This window comes from Podarcis muralis, chromosome 17, assembly GCF_964188315.1.
Source record: "Podarcis muralis chromosome 17, rPodMur119.hap1.1, whole genome shotgun sequence".
Lineage (NCBI taxonomy): Eukaryota > Metazoa > Chordata > Lepidosauria > Squamata > Lacertidae > Podarcis > Podarcis muralis.
Window position 1 is genome coordinate 22483354 of NC_135671.1, and position 16937 is coordinate 22500290.

At 46.4% G+C, this 16937-nt stretch overlaps 3 protein-coding genes across 4 annotated transcripts; 1 reads left to right on the top strand and 2 right to left on the bottom strand.

Annotated features, from left to right (window-relative positions):
- Positions 1–35: 35 nt before the first annotated feature.
- On the bottom strand, positions 36–5703 carry LOC114587534 (E3 ubiquitin-protein ligase Topors-like). Of its 2 annotated transcripts, none has more exons than XM_028711918.2 (2): positions 5461–5703; positions 36–3732 (listed from the first exon to the last, which is right to left on the bottom strand). In XM_028711918.2, exons 1-2 carry the CDS (start codon positions 5533–5535, stop codon positions 769–771), a joined length of 3039 nt encoding a protein of 1012 aa, XP_028567751.2. In that variant the 5' UTR covers positions 5536–5703; the 3' UTR covers positions 36–768. The 2 variants fall into 2 exon arrangements, with proteins under 2 accessions (XP_028567751.2, XP_077777789.1); XM_077921663.1 differs by lacking the exon at positions 5461–5703 and adding an exon at positions 5229–5367.
- Positions 5704–6096: 393 nt separating this feature from the next.
- On the top strand, positions 6097–9006 carry TZMP1 (transition zone microprotein 1). The gene is made up of 2 exons (XM_028711938.2): positions 6097–6801; positions 7602–9006. Exons 1-2 carry the CDS (start codon positions 6664–6666, stop codon positions 7710–7712), a joined length of 249 nt encoding a protein of 82 aa, XP_028567771.1. The 5' UTR covers positions 6097–6663; the 3' UTR covers positions 7713–9006.
- Positions 9007–9866: 860 nt separating this feature from the next.
- Positions 9867–16849, bottom strand: NDUFB6 (NADH:ubiquinone oxidoreductase subunit B6). Its single transcript, XM_028711936.2, has 4 exons — positions 16259–16849; positions 12652–12744; positions 11604–11648; positions 9867–10016 (listed from the first exon to the last, which is right to left on the bottom strand). The coding sequence occupies exons 1-4, from the start codon at positions 16832–16834 to the stop codon at positions 9951–9953; spliced, it is 780 nt and encodes a 259-aa protein (XP_028567769.2). The 5' UTR covers positions 16835–16849; the 3' UTR covers positions 9867–9950.
- Between the last annotated feature and the right edge of the window lie 88 nt (positions 16850–16937).

A 16937-nucleotide genomic window follows, 5' to 3' on the forward strand; every position in this document is an offset into this window, starting at 1 on the left:
TGGAAAGCAAACAAGCGTGTAGACGGTAAACATAATAGATTTCAGGAACGTCTTTATTGGAACTCCTATGAAATACTTGCTCAAAGGGCAGCCTGAATCACGATTATTTAACAACCATGGATCTTTATTGGTGGGGTAGGGTACCTCAGGTCTGGATCCAGCAGCCCACTGCTTTCAAAAGGGTGGTAGCCAATGTTAATCATATTCAGAGTAGAGCCACTGAAATGTTAATTGATTTCAATGGGTCTACTCTTGAGTGTGACTTTGTTGGGTACCACCCAGAGTGCATGAAGCAGCACAGGAAGAGAGGAGCTGGGAAGGGAAGGGCAGTAGCAGCAAAAAGAATATGGTCTTGCAAGTGATCCGTTACAGTGGAGAATCAATGGCACAAAGCAAAGTCAATCTAAGCAGATCAAAGACATGGCAAAATTAAACCTGAATTTATTTCCTAACATTACATATTAAAAAGCTATGAGATACCAGAGGGTTTATATTACAGGGGTGGCTGGCGGGGGGGGGGGGCAGGGAGAGGAACAGTATGATTTTGTGACACAGGAAACATAAAATCTGAGGGGGAAGGGGGTTGGAGATTAGTGATGTTCTGCTTTCTTGGGCTTATGTATAAAAATGGGAGGACAAGACCTTCTTTATGCATAAGTGAGTTCATAATTCTTAGCACAGGAACCATGAGAAGGTTTGTCACTTTCAAGAAAAGTCTGATTGGGGGTAGGGGGGCGGGAAACATCCTCATTCAAAAACAGTTCTGTCTCAGGAGTTATAGTTCTGCTCTGACAAGTCCAATTGACATGAATGTTCAATAATAAGTTTCCTTGAGATCCTTAACAGCAAAGGCGCTCTGGTGGTTGGCAACAGGCTGGCAGATTCAGCTTCTACACTGCTAGGCAGATTTCCTATGCTAGATGAAGTACCACAGTCTGTCAAAGTAGGGGTGTGTCCGTTGGCTGCTCCTTGCGGCTGTACATCCCCATTTAAAGTCACATCTTCTACCACCGTCCTAGTAGTTGAAGTAACAATGCTGTCCTTGTCCACACTTTCCAGTTCATCAACTCTGTCATAATTACAGTCTCTGGCTTCCAAGAGCGACGAAGGAGACTCTGCCTCTCTCTCATTTTGCGGGATTGTAGGACTCCAGGAAATGCTACTTTCATACTCTGTGTTCTCCTGGATCTCAGTGTCCTTATCACTGTCACTGTCAATTGTTATTACCACTGGAGAAGAAAACGGGGAAGGGTCAATGTGGTTCTTGCGTGGCTTCCTCTCTCTTTTCCTCTTCTTTTTATGATGCCTTGCCATTTCAGTGGCTTTCCCTTCATAAATAATCTCCACGCTTGGGCTCCTTGATATTTGCATCCTTCTCTTGTGCCGACTCTCGGCCTCAGGCTGTCTGTCCGAAAAGCTCTCTTTCTTTTTGTCAAAGCCCTTGTATTTTTCAAGGGCGCTTGCATCTTTTGCCGAAGAGGCTTCCTCACTCCCTGCGTGGGCACTCTCCAGGTGACGGGTTTTATATTTCCTTTTCCCGCTGGGCTTCTCAGATCGCACTCTCTCGGGCCCTCTGGGAGGAGTCCTCGACCTGCTGCTGGAGCGACTTCTTGATCTGCGCCTCTCATAATAGTAATACCTGCTTTCTCTGTCACCTCTTGGGTTTCGAGTATTCACCTGTTCAGAAAAGGACTGCATTCTGTAGTCAGGGCTGGCAGACTGCCTTGAATACCGAGCTCTGGCCTGAATCCTTCTCCTGTAAGATGATTCATACCCATCTCGGGCTGAATTTCTGCTGTAAATGGTGCACTCCCATTTGTACTTGGCGTCTCTTACGTAACTGTCTCTTACGTAGTAATCACTGTCTTTGCTCTTTGATCTGCTTTTGCTGTTGTCGTTGCTGTGTGATCTAGAGCGGCTTAGATCTCTAGATTCAATGCTCTCACTACTCACAGAAAGAGCTTGGCTTTTCCGAGACAGACTCTTGTCCCGGGTTCTTGACCGCTTCTTGTCCTTCCTATGCTTATGTCTGCTACTGTCTCTTTTCCTTTTCCGCTTCTCCATACCGCGATGCTTCCTCTTGCTTTTCAGGCCACGATGCTCTCTGCTACGTGAATGCGATTCACATTTCCTCCTTTTGGATAAACTGTAGTCATCGTCATCATCTCTTTTTGTAGGGGAGCTTTGTAGCCAAGGTTGGGTAGCTGGTTCTCCGGTTGTACTACTGCCCTCCTTTTCACTCCTTTTGGATTTCCTTTTATTGGATAGGGATACGCTGGCTTTATAACTGGTGCTCCCATTTCCAGACCCGATGGAGAACGGAGATGCGGACCCACTGGCATCAGTGTCACTAAAACTGTGATACTGGATGGGCTGCACTGCCTTCACATCTTTGCTTTTCTCGCCAGCAGATTCCTCAGAGTCGGAAGACAGCTCCACAAGTTCAGGCGTTCTCTCTGCTAACGGCTTCACATAGCCAACAATAACACAGTTGTTGGAGGAATCGCAGCTGTCACCATTCATCTCCACGATAGCCGGTAACTGAGGCTGCAACTCAACTGGGTTAGCAGAGGGCTCTCCATCAGAGCTTTCCGAAGTGTCCAAAGCAGTAGATACAGCGGCACGAAGCTGCTCTGAAGTGGAGTACGATGGACCAGGCGTCTCATCATCCCATGGTGCCTGACCAATACCAGCTGCAAAGGAACTATGGTCTGGTTCTTGAGCATCTGCCTCATCTGGAGAGATTGTAATAATGGAGGAATCAGACCGGCTCCCTTCTTCGTAGGACGGAGCAGGGCAATCATAATTTGCGTGCTGATCGTATGCCTCTATGTTAAAGGGGCATCTGGCAAAGCTGATGAATTCGTGCAGAAAGTGCTCCGTGCGATGAAGTAAGAAAGGCTTTAAGTCGTCAGCAAATGCCTGGCTCTCCAGATCGTATCTGGTCACATTACTCATGATGATATGCTGCACAATGTTGACCAGAGACCCGTGAGCGCCGAACAGGACTGTGAGCTCACGCTTTAGCCATGGAACGAGCCTATGGAGGCAGGCAGGATTCCTGCGGAAAAATTCAGCCGATATGTCTCTATAGCGCCCTCCGTCCTCAATGCTCCTGACACGTGTGCCAGAGCGGTACAGAGCTCTTCGGAAGTTGATTATCTCCTGTTCTTGAATCTGACGCATGGACCTGCCTTCTAAACAGGCTTGTCGCCTCGAAGCTAGACGCCTGATCATTTGCTGCATTTCTGCATTTCTCTGCCTCGTCGTCTGGCTGGATAACCCTTCAAACAAAATCCCATTGTCTGGAGGGGACACCGTTGTTCGAGAAGAGGAACTTCTCCGGGGATAAGCTGACGGACGGCGCTCCCTTGTTACAGTTGTCCGGTAACGGAATCGCCTCCCGTCAGGATTAGCGAAATAGTCCGTGTCTGAAGGCCGGACTGTATAAACCTTAAAGTCATCTTCCGATCTCATGCTGTGCACAATGGAGTGGAAAGGCTGTTTGCAGAGCGGGCATTCGGCCTTGTTTTTGGACCACTCCTGCACGCAACGAAAGCAGAACTTATGCCAACAATGGTCCAAGTAGGCCACATTTTCAAACTGGTCCAGGCAGATCGGACACTTGGAGTCTGGTGAGGAATCTGAAGACATTGTCTGATGCAGCTTATTGGTGCCAACTTTGGGTGAACAGCGATCCACCGTGAAGTCTTCTGTCACCGATGCCACATTCTGCAAATAAGAAAAAAGAGAGGCAATGATCCACGTGCACTCAGCAATCTGTGATCCAAATCAATGATCCAAATCAGTGTTGAGTTAGCTGGAAGTGAAATTACACAGTGTCAGCCAACTGAACCTCCAACCACAGAGAAGGGGAACCTCTGGTCCATGAGCTTAATCTGGCCTGCAGCCCTGGAAACAGTCCCCTATCATGCACCATTCTCTCATACCTGTTCTCTTAAGTCCACAGTTGCAGAAAGCTATTTTTGGCTGATGAAGCAGAGAACGCCATCCCTGCTTTACCAGTCCAAACAGCTTCTATACTGACAGCAGAAGAAACATATTCCATGTCTCCATAACCAGGACGGCAAAGCACAGAGGGAGAAAAAGCGCAAAGAAGAGAAGAGGCAGCAGTGAAGCTGCATCAATCTTATCTAAATAATGTGTCTGTTAAAGGAGTGGCCCTTGACAGCTGTCATTTCAAAGTTTGGTGCTTTGGTCAACATGAAAGCCCTTAGCACAAGGTGGTCCAATGCACAGCCTAAGGGACACATGCAGCCCTCAAGGCATTTTGGGCAGTCAGTTCTCGGCATCATGCTGCCTCCCCAAAGCTGTGTAAACGATGTGCCTGACTTTGGGAAGGAGGCTTGAGGGCTCTGACAGGGTCCTACAATTTGCCCACTTTCTTCCCAAAAGCCTAGTCAGTGCTTTTGCCTTCCCTGCACTACTTCTGGAGCCTCCTTAAAACACCAGTTCAGATGCGTGGAAGCTCTATGAGGTTCAGCTACTTTTTAAGCTGCTGGTTTTGGCTAAGAATATTAATATTTTGTTTTATTTTTTTGGAACGCCCTCCCATCAGATGTCAAGGAAATAAACAACTACCGGTAACTGACATCTGAAAGGCAACCCTGTATAGGGAGGCTTCTAATGTTCGGTTTTACTGTGCTTAATTTGTTGAAAGCCAACCAGAGTGGCTGGGGCAACTCCCCCCTCTCTCTAATATATATTATATGACTGGTTATATATTGGTTATATATATCATTGGTTTCCTTACAGCCAAGCGGCACGCACATTGTGTTTCTTGTACATAATGATGATAGTGACATTGATGACAGGTGAGTAACTACATAATGTTTAGAAAGCAGCCTTGTATACGGAAGCATTTCAAGGTTTAGTGTTTTATTATGTACTGATATATATTCAGCAAGGCACACAGAGCGGCTGGAGCAACCTCCCCCCCCCCCCCCAATAATATAATATTATGTGATTGGTTATATATATTATTGGCAATATATATTTCTGGTTTCCTTACGGCATGTACATTGTATTTCCTGTACATAATAAGGAGAGTAGTGTTGAGTCGAGCAGTAATAATGACAATAACAACAATTTGTTATTTATACCTTCGCCCAACTGGTTGGGTTTCCCCAGCCAGGCTGGGCGGCTTCCACCAAAACATTAAAATACAATAATTTTAACCAAACCCCCACTTTCTCCTCACCACCTACCACACTCCCAAGGGGAGGGCGAGGGGGGGTAAACCTTAGACTGACACCGGCGACCCAGGGGAGCCAAGGAGCATCCAGGCGCAGGCGCGAGACCAGAAAAGCCAGCGAGCGCCGGGACGACTGAGTGGCCGTGTGCCGTTAACAGCCGAGGGAGGTGGGGGGGGGGCAACGGAAGCGGAATGCCCGGATGACCCGACCTTCTCTCTCTCTCCCCCCCCAGCCCAACGCTCACCTGAGCCTTCGATCTCTGGCGCCGGGGGCCGTTGGCCCCGGAGGCTCGGCTGCGAAGCTCCCGCGGGTCGCCCATCGGCGTCGAAAGCGGCCGTTGGGCGACAGCGGTGGCGGCGGCGGGGAGGCGGCTCCTCAGGACGGCTCTGGCCCTGGCCGACCCGGATACGCAACCTCTTCCCTTTCCGGGTCACAGGAAAACTTAATAAAATTACCCCTGCGTTGGTTTCTATCACTCACTATTTCTCACACCCCCAGACCTCCTCCCCCCCGTGACGCCACAGTTGTGGCCGTTTGCTGTCAATCAAGTGAAGACTTATAATGTCGGTTTCTGGCCAGTTTTGGTTTTCCCCGTCCAACTCCCAGCCCACCCTTGCAGATCTCCCCTCTCTCATCTATCTACTGTCTGTCTATAAGCCATAATAAATAACAAGATGAAAGAGGAAAAATCTTTTTAAATAATTCCTTAAAGATCAACTAAATATAAGCTTTCGTGTGTAATAAATCGTCTACAAGCCAGTGTCTCTCAAACACCCCCTTTTTGGACTACAATTCCCATCATCCTTTGCTACTGGTCCTGCTACATAGGGATGATGGGAGTTGTAGTCCAATTACCGCGGGAGACCCAGGTTTTAAAGCCATGCAGATATTGAATTAGATAGATAGATCAGCGAGCCTTCCTGGCACTATTTTTTATTTCTTTTTAAAGGATGAGTGGGGAATCAAAGCCTTCCTATATAGAAACCGTTTCCCCAAAGGCGCCCGCCGTGGGTCCGGGTACCGCAAGCGAGCGGGGAAGCGAGGCTCCCTTTTGGCGCAGGAACCGTAGCATCCCGGAGCATCTCTCCTTGGAAGCAAGCCCCGGAGCTCCACGAAGCTTGCTCCCAAATAACTGGATCGCAAGATCGCAAGCGTTTTAAAGCTGCGATCCTATGCACAGTTTAACCCGGGAAGGAGCGCCGCGCGGGACCCGGGCGGGACCTGAAAGCAATATGCATGCTGAATGCTTCTTCAGGGAAGGGAGAACTCGAACCCCGAGCCAGGCGTGCTCGGTGGGAGCTGAGCCCCGGGACTGGTTCTCTCGGCGGGTTTGCAGCAGTCGGCGCTTCTCCTGCGCGGGAAAGAGTCCCGATCGCGCGTGGGGTCGCGAGGAAAGGGTTGCCCTCGAGCAACGGGACGGATCGGGAACTTTGCTCCCTTAAGGAAAATGGCTCCCCGGGACGCAGCCGCTGGTTCCCTTTCCTGTTCACGCAACTTCCCGAGACTCCGCTGCGGGTTGCGAGTCGGAGGGAACGCGAGAATGGCGCAAGTCAGCCGGAGGACGCTGGAGTGGATATATTCGCTGGTAAGGCGCCCGTTGCGCTCCTCTTTCCTTTGGGCCTCTTCCATAGCAAGCAGGGAGTCAGGCTCCTGACGCCCTTCATGGCAACGGGAAGTTTGGTAGGCGGCGGTTTGGGCTGCGATCCTGTCACCGCTGAACTCAATGAGGCTGGTTGCTGTGCAGACAGGCGCGGGATCCTGCATTACTGGGCTGCAATCCTATGCACGTTTCCTGGGTAAGCAGGCCAAGGGCGCATATGCTGCAATTCACAGAACTGTAGAGTTGGAAAGGAAACCCGAGGATCATTTAGCCCAACCCCACTGAAATACTGGAATTAATGAATATACAGCTGTCCCATATGGAGATCGAACCTGCAACCATGGCCTTATCAGCACCAAGGCTCTAATTATAGTGTAGGTTTTTCATTTGGAGCACTGGCTCCAGCAGCACTGCACTTTTTGTCTGCGGCCAGTGAATCCTAAGAATTGTAGTGTAATGGTGCAGAGAGTTGTTAGGAGAGCCCTGTTCCCCTTGCAGAAATACAATGTGGTGGTTTCACAGTCTCCTTTCCCAGGGAACTCTGGGAATTGCAGCACTATGCGCTGTATAGGGGTTTCTCTAACGACTCCTGGCACCCTTAGCAAACTACAGTTCCCAGCATCCTTTGGCAGAAGCCATGGCTATTTAAAGTGGTTTAATGCATTTACTGCTTTAAATGTATGGCACAGGGCTGCTTAAGAAAAGCCATTTTATTCTGCTTGGAAACAAGCCTCCCATGTCAAATGTAAATGTCTATTAACACCATTTTATTCTGCCTTTAACAGATTCTTCTCACCATTGTATTGCTTTCATGGGGATATGTCATTTATGCAACACGAATAGCAGCCAAATGGCAGCTGAAGGAAGACTACCCCGCAGAAACACAGAATCTGTGAGACATTCAGCAGCAAAACATTCCTACAAGCCATGCAGCAATGTGAAGATATCCACAGTTGTTTTATTGCGGCTGAAATGAGTTGTGAAAAGAATCTGAATTCAAAGATAGCAAGAAGATTTACAAAAAATATATAAAAATACTGAAACTTCTCAAAGCAGGATTAAAGCAAGAAAACACCTGGAAGGAATTTATGTTCTCAGTCAATGAAAAAGAATGTTCTCTTTTCACATGCCTGTCTCTGCTAACATTAACTAAGAATACAACTTTTAGAGATCAGATCCCTTCCATTTCACTGATTCGGATACACTTCACTTCAAGCATGAGGCTTTAAGTCGGCATCCTAAAAGAACCTGTTTTAAATATCTGGATCACTTCTGAACAGATTTTATCAGCAAACCTGATTTATCGCATGTATAGTGAACATGAATGAAATCCAGTAGTTTTTCCAGGCTTCCTAACGTCTTTTACTCTTTCTGAAACCTAAAAAAGGAAACAGTGTGTGCAGTGCATAGTGTCAAACTACCATCTGGGAGACAAAGGTTCAAATCCCACTCAGTCATGAAGCACACGGGTGAAACTTGGCCATCCTCTCAGCCTAACATATTGGCTGAAGTTTTGCTGCATTTCTTTTATAGGTTTAATTGTATGCATTGCTCTTCTTTCGTATTTTATACCATCCTTTATGCTTTTAAATTTTCTAAGTCATTTGGAGATGGTTTATATGTGAATAATGAAAGGAACAAATAATATCCCAGAGCTGTTGTAAGGATGAAATAAAGAGGTGAACCGCCTCCCACCTTCAGCTACTTGGAAGAAATGCAAGAATAAATAAAATTCCAAATCAGTTCGCATCTCTTCTCCCTCCTTTGAGAAGTTCTCCTTCTCCCAAAACTGAGCTGATCTTCCTTTTCCATCACAACCAGTCTGATCTTCAACCTGAAGTTTAGAATTGATCACTGTTTACTAATCTCTGTTCGGCAGCGATAGCATTCAGCATGGTCTTGCTGTCTGTTGTGAGAAATTTCTGTAAGAAGAGTGTGCATGGCCTCAGGATCCCCATTGTATCTCTCCATTCCACTTGGGTCAATGTGGCAATTGGCCCTGATAGCCAAGCACAAAGAGAGACTTGCCACACCTAAGAATACTCCACTAACTTTATGTATATAGGGATTGTAGGTTGAATGACAAGCTCATTATTTTAAGGTGGAGAGGTCACTCCTTAATTCCATGTTCAAAACTGATTATAGAATTCTACTGTTGAAGCAATAAATTGGTAACAATGAAGCTGTAAACTTTTTCGCTGGATTTATTTCAATAAGACAGTGATCATACATAGAAGTTGTTTTAACAGCCCAGACACATAAGTGTTGGAATATCTGAAAGCAATATAATCATTAATATTTACAATGCAATATGAGTAATATATAAAGAGACTAAAGGTGAGTAGTAACAAAATGAAGGGCTGCTCTACTTCTGAATGGTACGTCCTGCATTCCAGCCAGAGTCCGATTTTTCAATGACTAATCTCAAATGACAGTACATGATTTTGAAGAAACATTCTTACTCCTCCTCATCCCGATAGTTTACATTGTCCTCAATTAAGCAGAAGTATGTGCTTATCAAATCCTTGTAATAAAAGATCCTATACTTTATAAGGTCATTTTAAAGGGTTATTGATTTTTTATGGCAGCATAATTTATATGTAAATATAAAGTGTAGCTTTAGTTTCTTTTTCTGTTTGACTTTGTTCAGGTATCAAATGGGTTCATTCTGCCATGTTTTTAAATGCTGGTTAAACTGTTTAGTGTATTACACTTCATGACCTGAATAGTTTTAACTGATGGTTGAAGCCTGCGCTCTTCCCCCGCTCTACCCCCCAATACAAGCCAAGCTGCAATCTCTCCTTGGCCTGCATCCAGACTTATAATGAGTGAATTCAATAGCAACACCTACAAGAATTGCACTGAGAGACCCTGAGCACATTATCACATGCCATCCCTTTCTTTGGAGTACGCAGTCCATGCTATCAGAAAATGCTATTAATTTGTAAGATTGTTCACTGCTGTGTGCCGTGCAGGGATGTTCCATTACTGTTCTGAACAGCAAGTCAGAGAAATAATATGTTTATTTCAAAAATGAAAAGCCGTATTAGTAGTCTGGAAGTCATCTTTATTGTTACATTTGATACATCCTGAAGACAGACATACGTCTGTAGTTCTCCAAGTTCTTGAGTCACTTAATGATGGCTGCTGGGCATATCCAATGGGGGAACTACTTCCCCCGTCTCCATAATTATGTCACCCTAAGAAGTTAAAAGAAATCATAATTTTTGTTGTAACACCGAATGTTTTAGACACCGAATGAAGTACATACACATCCTTCTTCAGTACCAATTTTGTTCCTATTTTGGTACATTTTGGAAATATTTTCTTGCAAATCAGAAATTCCAACTATATAACTGATTTACTAAACTCACTCTTTCAAAACCACGTTTACTTTGCTATACAGGCAACTCTTGACTTACATGGGGTTGTGTCCCGGGGATAGCTCCTAAACCCAAAATTGTGTATTGACAAAACCCATTGGGTTCAAGGGCGGGTGGAATTGCCAAAGTCTTTTTTCTTGGGCACCTGCTCCCTTTATTTATTTTTTAAAAATTGCCAAGTGCATAAAGCTGGATGTGCACAAGTTAAATGCGCGTTAAATTGCAATTTACCTGTAGCCATAAAAAACAAAGTCTTCCTAGAGCAGAGAAATAAGTATACTCCAAACCTGCTCTCTGTGAGTGAAAATGCTCATTCTGGAACTGTATTTCTCATACCAGGAACAGAGAATGACTCTTGTGTATTTACACCAGCCCCACAGATGCAACAAACACACTGTTTTCCGGGGCCCTACACACGTGGGCCAAAAGGTTGTAGGGGGTTGGATGAGAATACCCTCATTCATGGTCCTTCAAGCTCTACAATTCTATGACCTATAGGTAAAAGTTTTAATATGTGCTACTGGTTTTGTGCTTTTCCTTACCCTGCACACAAAGGGCAGGCAACCATTTTCAGCTCAATGGTCCCATTCTCTCATGGGCAGCCCTCCAGAAGCTGGAGGACGGGGTGGGAGGTTGGGTAAAAGGTAAAGGTAAAGGTACCCCTGCCCGTACGGGCCAGTCGTGTCCGACTCTAGGGTTGCGTGCTCATCTCGCTCTAGAGGCCGTGAGCCGGCGCCATCCGAAGACACTTCCGGGTCACGTGGCCAGCGTGATGAAGCTGCAGCTGGCGAGCCAGCACCAGCGCAGCACACGGAAACGCCGTTTACCTTCCCGCTATAAAGCGGTCCCTATTAATCTACTTGCACCCGGAGGTGCTTTCGAACTGCTAGGTTGGCAGGTGCTGGGACCGAACGACGGGAGCTCACCCCGCCGCGGGGATTCGAACCGCCGACCATACGATCGGCAAGTCCTAGGCACTGAGGTTTTACCCACAGCGCCACCCGCGTCCCTACGGAGGTTGGGTAGCCAGAGGCAAAATCAGACCTGGCCAGTAAAAAAATGGCCAGAGCAACTTGCCTTTGTGCAGTAGGCTACCTTTCAGTCACACAAAAGCCAGAAGTTTCTCTATACGCACACAAAACTCTCCTGGTGCTTCACCAAAGCAAGCAAAAGGGATCACCACGGTTCATGAACATATTTCAGCCTGGCATAAGCACTTGAAACCGCAGAGCAGAAACAGTGATTTATATAGCCTGAGAGGCCATAACACAGGACTGGACGGAGAGACCCAGAGGGCCCCATTGATCCCTCAGGTCTGAGGTTCTCCACTCGTGCTCTGCATAGTTGCTTTATTAATTCTTTATACAGCAGACTGCCGAAGGAATAAAAGCAAATTTTACTCACTGGGTATATCTTGGGCTTCGTCTCGACTATTCCGTATGGCCGACGCTGTGAATGAAAATAGCAATCTTAAGGATTCCAAGGGAAGTCGCCATTCTGGAAGCTTGTTGGGCATTTGTTATACCCTGTCCCATCTCAATAGCTTTGCAGTCCCTTGTAGCTTGCAACTATTTTGCTATGCCAAAGCTCACTGTGCCCTCTTAGGTGAGCCAAAGTCCTCCACAGCTGAGAAAAACGCACACATCCCAATAGAACGCTACACTCCCATGAACAGGAAGACGCAATCTGATCTTTGGCATTAGCACAAAATTACATGTACTTGTTTAGCTATTTACACTGCCCTTTTCTAGGCAAAACACCTTCAGAAAGCAGCTTAAAAGTATAGCAAGTATACCTACAGTGCCTAATTCAAAAGCAACAGTATATATGAGAAATTTTAGCCAGCCAAAGGTATTTTTTATTGGCAAAAGAATCAAAAAAGTTTGACCATATATTTTTCCAATATACCAATCCCCCCTTGTACTGTGTGCCCAAGAACCTACTGAATGTACTGTTAGTGCAATCAGCTTTGACAATCTTGTTAAGCTGGGTGGGAGGAGAGCAGAAGAGAAAAGGGAAGAGCCTGTATGGAGCTTCATCTGCCAACCAGTAACTAGAAGTGTCAAAGCTCATCATGCTAAAATTTTTGAAGGTTTCAGGCAGCGACTTGGCCTTGGCTACTGGATACAAAGTGTTCTGTTGTTCTAACTCCTGTTCCCCAAAAGGTAAGGGCACCTTTCAACTCCTTAAACCTGGGGGACAGGAGTTAAACTTTACAGCCAAGATGTTGCTGGAGGAAAATGATGTCACACAGACAAGGAGTCCAGCCTCCTGGGCTTAAGAAGTTGGCCGTCTGTTTCTAAACAGCAACCTATTATTTTCAGCAAAAGGCAGGTTGGGGATGTGGAGAAAAGCATCACAGAAAAGGTGCCTATATATATTGTATATCCATAAATCTATGCTCATGGCTAGGTCCCAAAGCTGTATTACCAAAATGCTACAAAATACATACCGCTAGGTGATACTTGGTGTAATAGTGGGCAAGCCAAAAAGGAATAAGGAGTCGAACTACAAGAAACTTTGAAGCTTTGTAGGTTTTGAATACCTAAAAATAAACAGTTTTTTCTTATTAGTTCCTGACATCTTAAGAACTTTGATATAAACAATATTTTTTCCCATTCATAAAAATTAAAACAAATAGTTTATGATTGATTCGTGCCAGACTTTGGGCTACTTCGAGTGCCACAATATACCATGGTTAGTCATAAGAGGAACAAATTCCAGCAAGGCTTGGGGTCGTAACCTCACGCCTTCTTGTCCAGCACAGCTACAAGAAGTTCCTTGGAAGGTAAAAGCGGCTTATAAATGTAATAAACAAACAAATAACTGCGCACTAAGTGAATTGGCAAATAAGCAAGTAAAATAAATGAATACGTAAACAAGGTTGTTGTGAGTGTGAAACCCATATGCTTGAGCTCCTTGGAAGATAAATTATTATCATTTATTAAATTTGTACACTGCCCCATACCCACTGCTCTCAGGGTGGTTCACAGGATATAATCACAATATAAACACACAGAAATACATAATCAAAACAAAAACCACCCAAAGGGGTTTATAAATGTAACAAACAAATAGGTAACTACATGAAACCGCTGGGTGGGGTTGACAGCAGTATACTAATGACACTCGGCTCTATTTCTCCTTTACATCTGCAGCTGAGGCAGTGGAAGTGCTGGACCACTGTCTTGTCTCAGTAATGGACTGGATGAGAGCCAACATACCGAAATTCAATCCAGATAAGACAGAGGCACAATTAGTGGGTGGTTCCCTAGACTGGATGGGTGGGAGGTTGCCTGCTCTTGCTGGGGATACACTTCCTCTGAAGGAGCAGGTTCGGAGCTTGGGGGTACTCCTGGATCCTTTGTTGTTGCTTGAGGCTCAGGTGGCCTCAGTGGCCCAGAGTGCCTTCCATCAGCTTCGGCTGGTGGTCCAGCTATACCCCTATCTGGACAGGGATTGCCTACTGTTGTCTATGCTCTGGTAACCTCAAGGTTATATTACTGCAAGGCATTATACGTATGCCTTCAGAGGGCTGCCTCTGAAGACAGTTTGGAAACTTTAGCTAATGCAGAATTCAGCGGCGGTTTGAGCATATTGCACCAATCTTGGTCCGACTGCACTGGCTACCGATTAGTTTCTGGGCCCAATTTAAAGTGCTGGTTTTGACCTATAAAGCCTTAAACCGCTCAGGACCACAATACCTCAAAGACCGCCTCTTCCCATATGAACCTACCCGGACCCTGAGATCATCTTCCGAGGCCCTTCTTCGTGTGCCTCCTCCTCTGGAGATCCAGAGGGTGGCAACACGAGAACGGGGCCTTCTCTGCGGTGGCTCCCCATCTCAGGGTGGTTCATAGGATAAAATCACAATATAAAAACACAAAGATACATAATCAAAACAAAAACATCCCAAGGTGGCATATCAATGTAACAAGTGAATAAAACAACTGCGCGCTAAGTGAACTGGCAAGTAAACGAGTAAAATGAACGAATAGGTAAACACAGGGCTGGATTTAGGTTTGATGAGGCCCTATGCTACTGAAGGTAAAATGGGGAGCTTTATATGTCCAGCTGTCCTTTATCAACAACAAATTGTTGCTCTTTTTTGTGTTGAATTTATGCTATACGGTAATTTATGAACCTAATAGGTATCTAAAGCCATTTGCACATAACAAATAGGAGCCCACACAACACAAAACACACTTGCTGTATGTAGGTTTTATTTTACTTTTTCTATCTTATATTTTGGAAATGTACATCCAGTGCCTTTTTTTCCTTTAAATTTTTTGGGGACCCCCAAGAGAGTGGGGTCCTAAGCCAGTGTTTCCCAACCTTGTGCCTCCAGCTGTTTTTGAACTACAACTCCCATCATCCCTGACTAGCAAGACCAGTGGCAAGGGATGATGGGAATTGTAGTCCAAAAACAGCTGGAGGCACAAGGTTGGGAAACACTGCCCTAAGCTATAGCTTGTTGGGAGGATGGAAACCACGTGCACCGCCTGGAGCTCCTTGGAAGGCAGGGGTGGATTAAATGAATAAATCACTGTGCACTAAATGTATTGGCAAACAAACGATGGACCAATGAACCATGGCCAGATTTAGGTTTGATGAGGCCCTAAGCTACTGAAGGTAATGGGGCCCTTTATATGTCCAGCTGTCCTTTGTCAATAACAAATTGTTGCTGTTTGGTTTTTGTGTGTGTTGAATATATGCTATACGGTAATGTATGGACCTAATAGGTATCTAAAGTCATTTGCCACTGTAGCTGTATGTAGGTTTTATATATCTATCTATCTATCTATCTATCTAATATTTTGGAAATGTACATCGAGTTTTTTCCCTCTTTGGATTTTTTGGGGGCCCCCAAGAGAGTGGGGCCCTAAACTACAGCTTGTTTAGCTTATATGTAAATCTGGTGCTGCAATGAACCAATACCTAAACCAGGCATAGGCAAACTCGGCCCTCCAGATGTTTTGGGACTACAACTCAAATCAACCCTGGCGATCAATGGGGTGACAGATGTCGCAGCCAGATCACCCTCACATCCAATTTCTTGAATTTATGATTAACCCTCAAGAAAGGAGGACATTTTCGCTGGCCAGGTTTAATTTAAATCCATCAAACCTCCTTTGGGGAAAGTTCTCTGGCAGGATGGAAGGAGAAAGAACTTAGCCATGTGAAGACCACCTGGTGGAAACCCTCACGTATACGGTTCTCAATTGTAAAGTATATGCTGATCTCCACCAGCAATTTCTAGATCAACTCTGTATCCCCCAATGGAAACCAGAGTCAGAGGTCATACATTTTCTATTACTGGGGAATGATCAGGAGCTCACCAAGTTAGTGGCTAAATATCTCTATTTGGGTCTTTGCCGTCAAAATACACTGCAGACGTCTGATCTCCCTGGAGACCAAGAGATGTGACGATAGACTGCCCTGCCTCCTTTCTTTGAGCAAATGTTTGTGCCACTGTAAAGGTAAAGGGAGCCCTGACTGTTAGGTCCAGTCGTGACAGACTCTGGGGTTGCGGCGCTCATCTCGCTTTATTGGCCAAGGTCATGTGGCCAGCAGGACTAAGCCGCTTCTGGCGAACCAGAGCAAAGCACGGAAACGGCGTTTACCTTCCTGCTGGAGCGGTGCCTATTTATCTACTTGCACTTTGACATGCTTTCAAACTGCTAAGTTGGCAGGAGCAGGGACCGAGCAACGGGAGCTCACCCCATCGCGGGGATTCGAACTGCCGACCTTCTGATCAGCAAGTCCTAGGCTCTGTGGTTTAACCCTGTGGTTTAACCCACAGCGCCACTGGGGAAGCAGTAATTCTGTATTGATTTGTTTTGGATGTTTGTATGCGATGCCAAGGAAAGGTTTGACGATGATGATGATGATGACGACGACGACGACTACAACTCCCATCATCCCTGATCACTGGTCCTGTTAGCTAGGGATGATGGGAGATGTAGTCCCAAAACATCTGGAGGTCCGGGTTTGCCTATGCCTGACCTAAACCCGCGAGGAAAGAGTCTCCCTTGGGCCTCCCTCCCTCCCCGCCTCACCTGCTGCCTCCAGAGCCCGCCGGGCTTGAGGAACCCCTCCCAGAAGCCTTCCACCAGGCCGGGCTTCCTCGGGGGCAGGACGGGCTCCCTGGGGCTCAGCTCCTGGTCCTTCAGCCAGCGGCGCCGCAGCGCCCTCAGCTGCTCCAGGCGAAGCTTCTCGTCGGCCGTGTAGCCCATCGTCGTCCCCTGAGGGACGATGCCGCCGCGGCCCAGCTCCGAGCCCGGAGGAGCCATCTCCACACGACCTTGCCCGGCAGCGGGCAGCAGCACGGCGACCGACGGACAGGAAGTGGCGTCACCCTCGCGCGCCGCCGCCGCAGGACCCCATAGAGATAGGAAGAAGGAAAAAAGGTTAAAGTGACACACGGTTTCATACTTCCGGCGATGCGGGATGGGTTCTTCGTAGGCACCTTTCCCCCTCCCAGTACTTTTCAACGTGAGTTTTTTTAAATTAAAAAGGTGATTTTGTTGAGAATCCAAAACGCAGGAAGCGTGAAAAGAAAACCCCAGTAACGTCTTTCTATCCGGTTTTTCAGGACGGAGAACGGCTCCCTGCTTTGCGTAGGAAGTTGGCATTTTGCCCCGGAATCTGCGGCTGCTCCGCTGCTATGCATGGCTCTACACTTTTCTGGCTCTGGGGGGCGACGCCTGCATCTTGAATCCAGCAGAAGCGGATCAA

Excerpts from the sequence above, each read along its gene's own strand:
- LOC114587534 (XM_028711918.2), bottom strand. The coding sequence starts at position 5,535 with ATGGGCGACCCGCGGGAGCTTCGCAGCCGAGCCTCCGGGGCCAACGGC. Across the intron at positions 3,733-5,460 it reads GCCAGAGATCGAAGGCTCAG|AATGTGGCATCGGTGACAGA; the intron begins GTGAGCGTTGGG and ends TCTTATTTGCAG.
- TZMP1 (XM_028711938.2), top strand. The coding sequence starts at position 6,664 with ATGGCTCCCCGGGACGCAGCCGCTGGTTCCCTTTCCTGTTCACGCAAC. Across the intron at positions 6,802-7,601 it reads TGGAGTGGATATATTCGCTG|ATTCTTCTCACCATTGTATT; the intron begins GTAAGGCGCCCG and ends TGCCTTTAACAG.
- NDUFB6 (XM_028711936.2), bottom strand. The coding sequence starts at position 16,834 with ATGCCAACTTCCTACGCAAAGCAGGGAGCCGTTCTCCGTCCTGAAAAA. Across the intron at positions 12,745-16,258 it reads GCGGGCTCTGGAGGCAGCAG|GTATTCAAAACCTACAAAGC; the intron begins GTGAGGCGGGGA and ends GTTTATTTTTAG. Across the intron at positions 10,017-11,603 it reads CGAAGCCCAAGATATACCCA|GGTGACATAATTATGGAGAC; the intron begins GTGAGTAAAATT and ends TTAACTTCTTAG.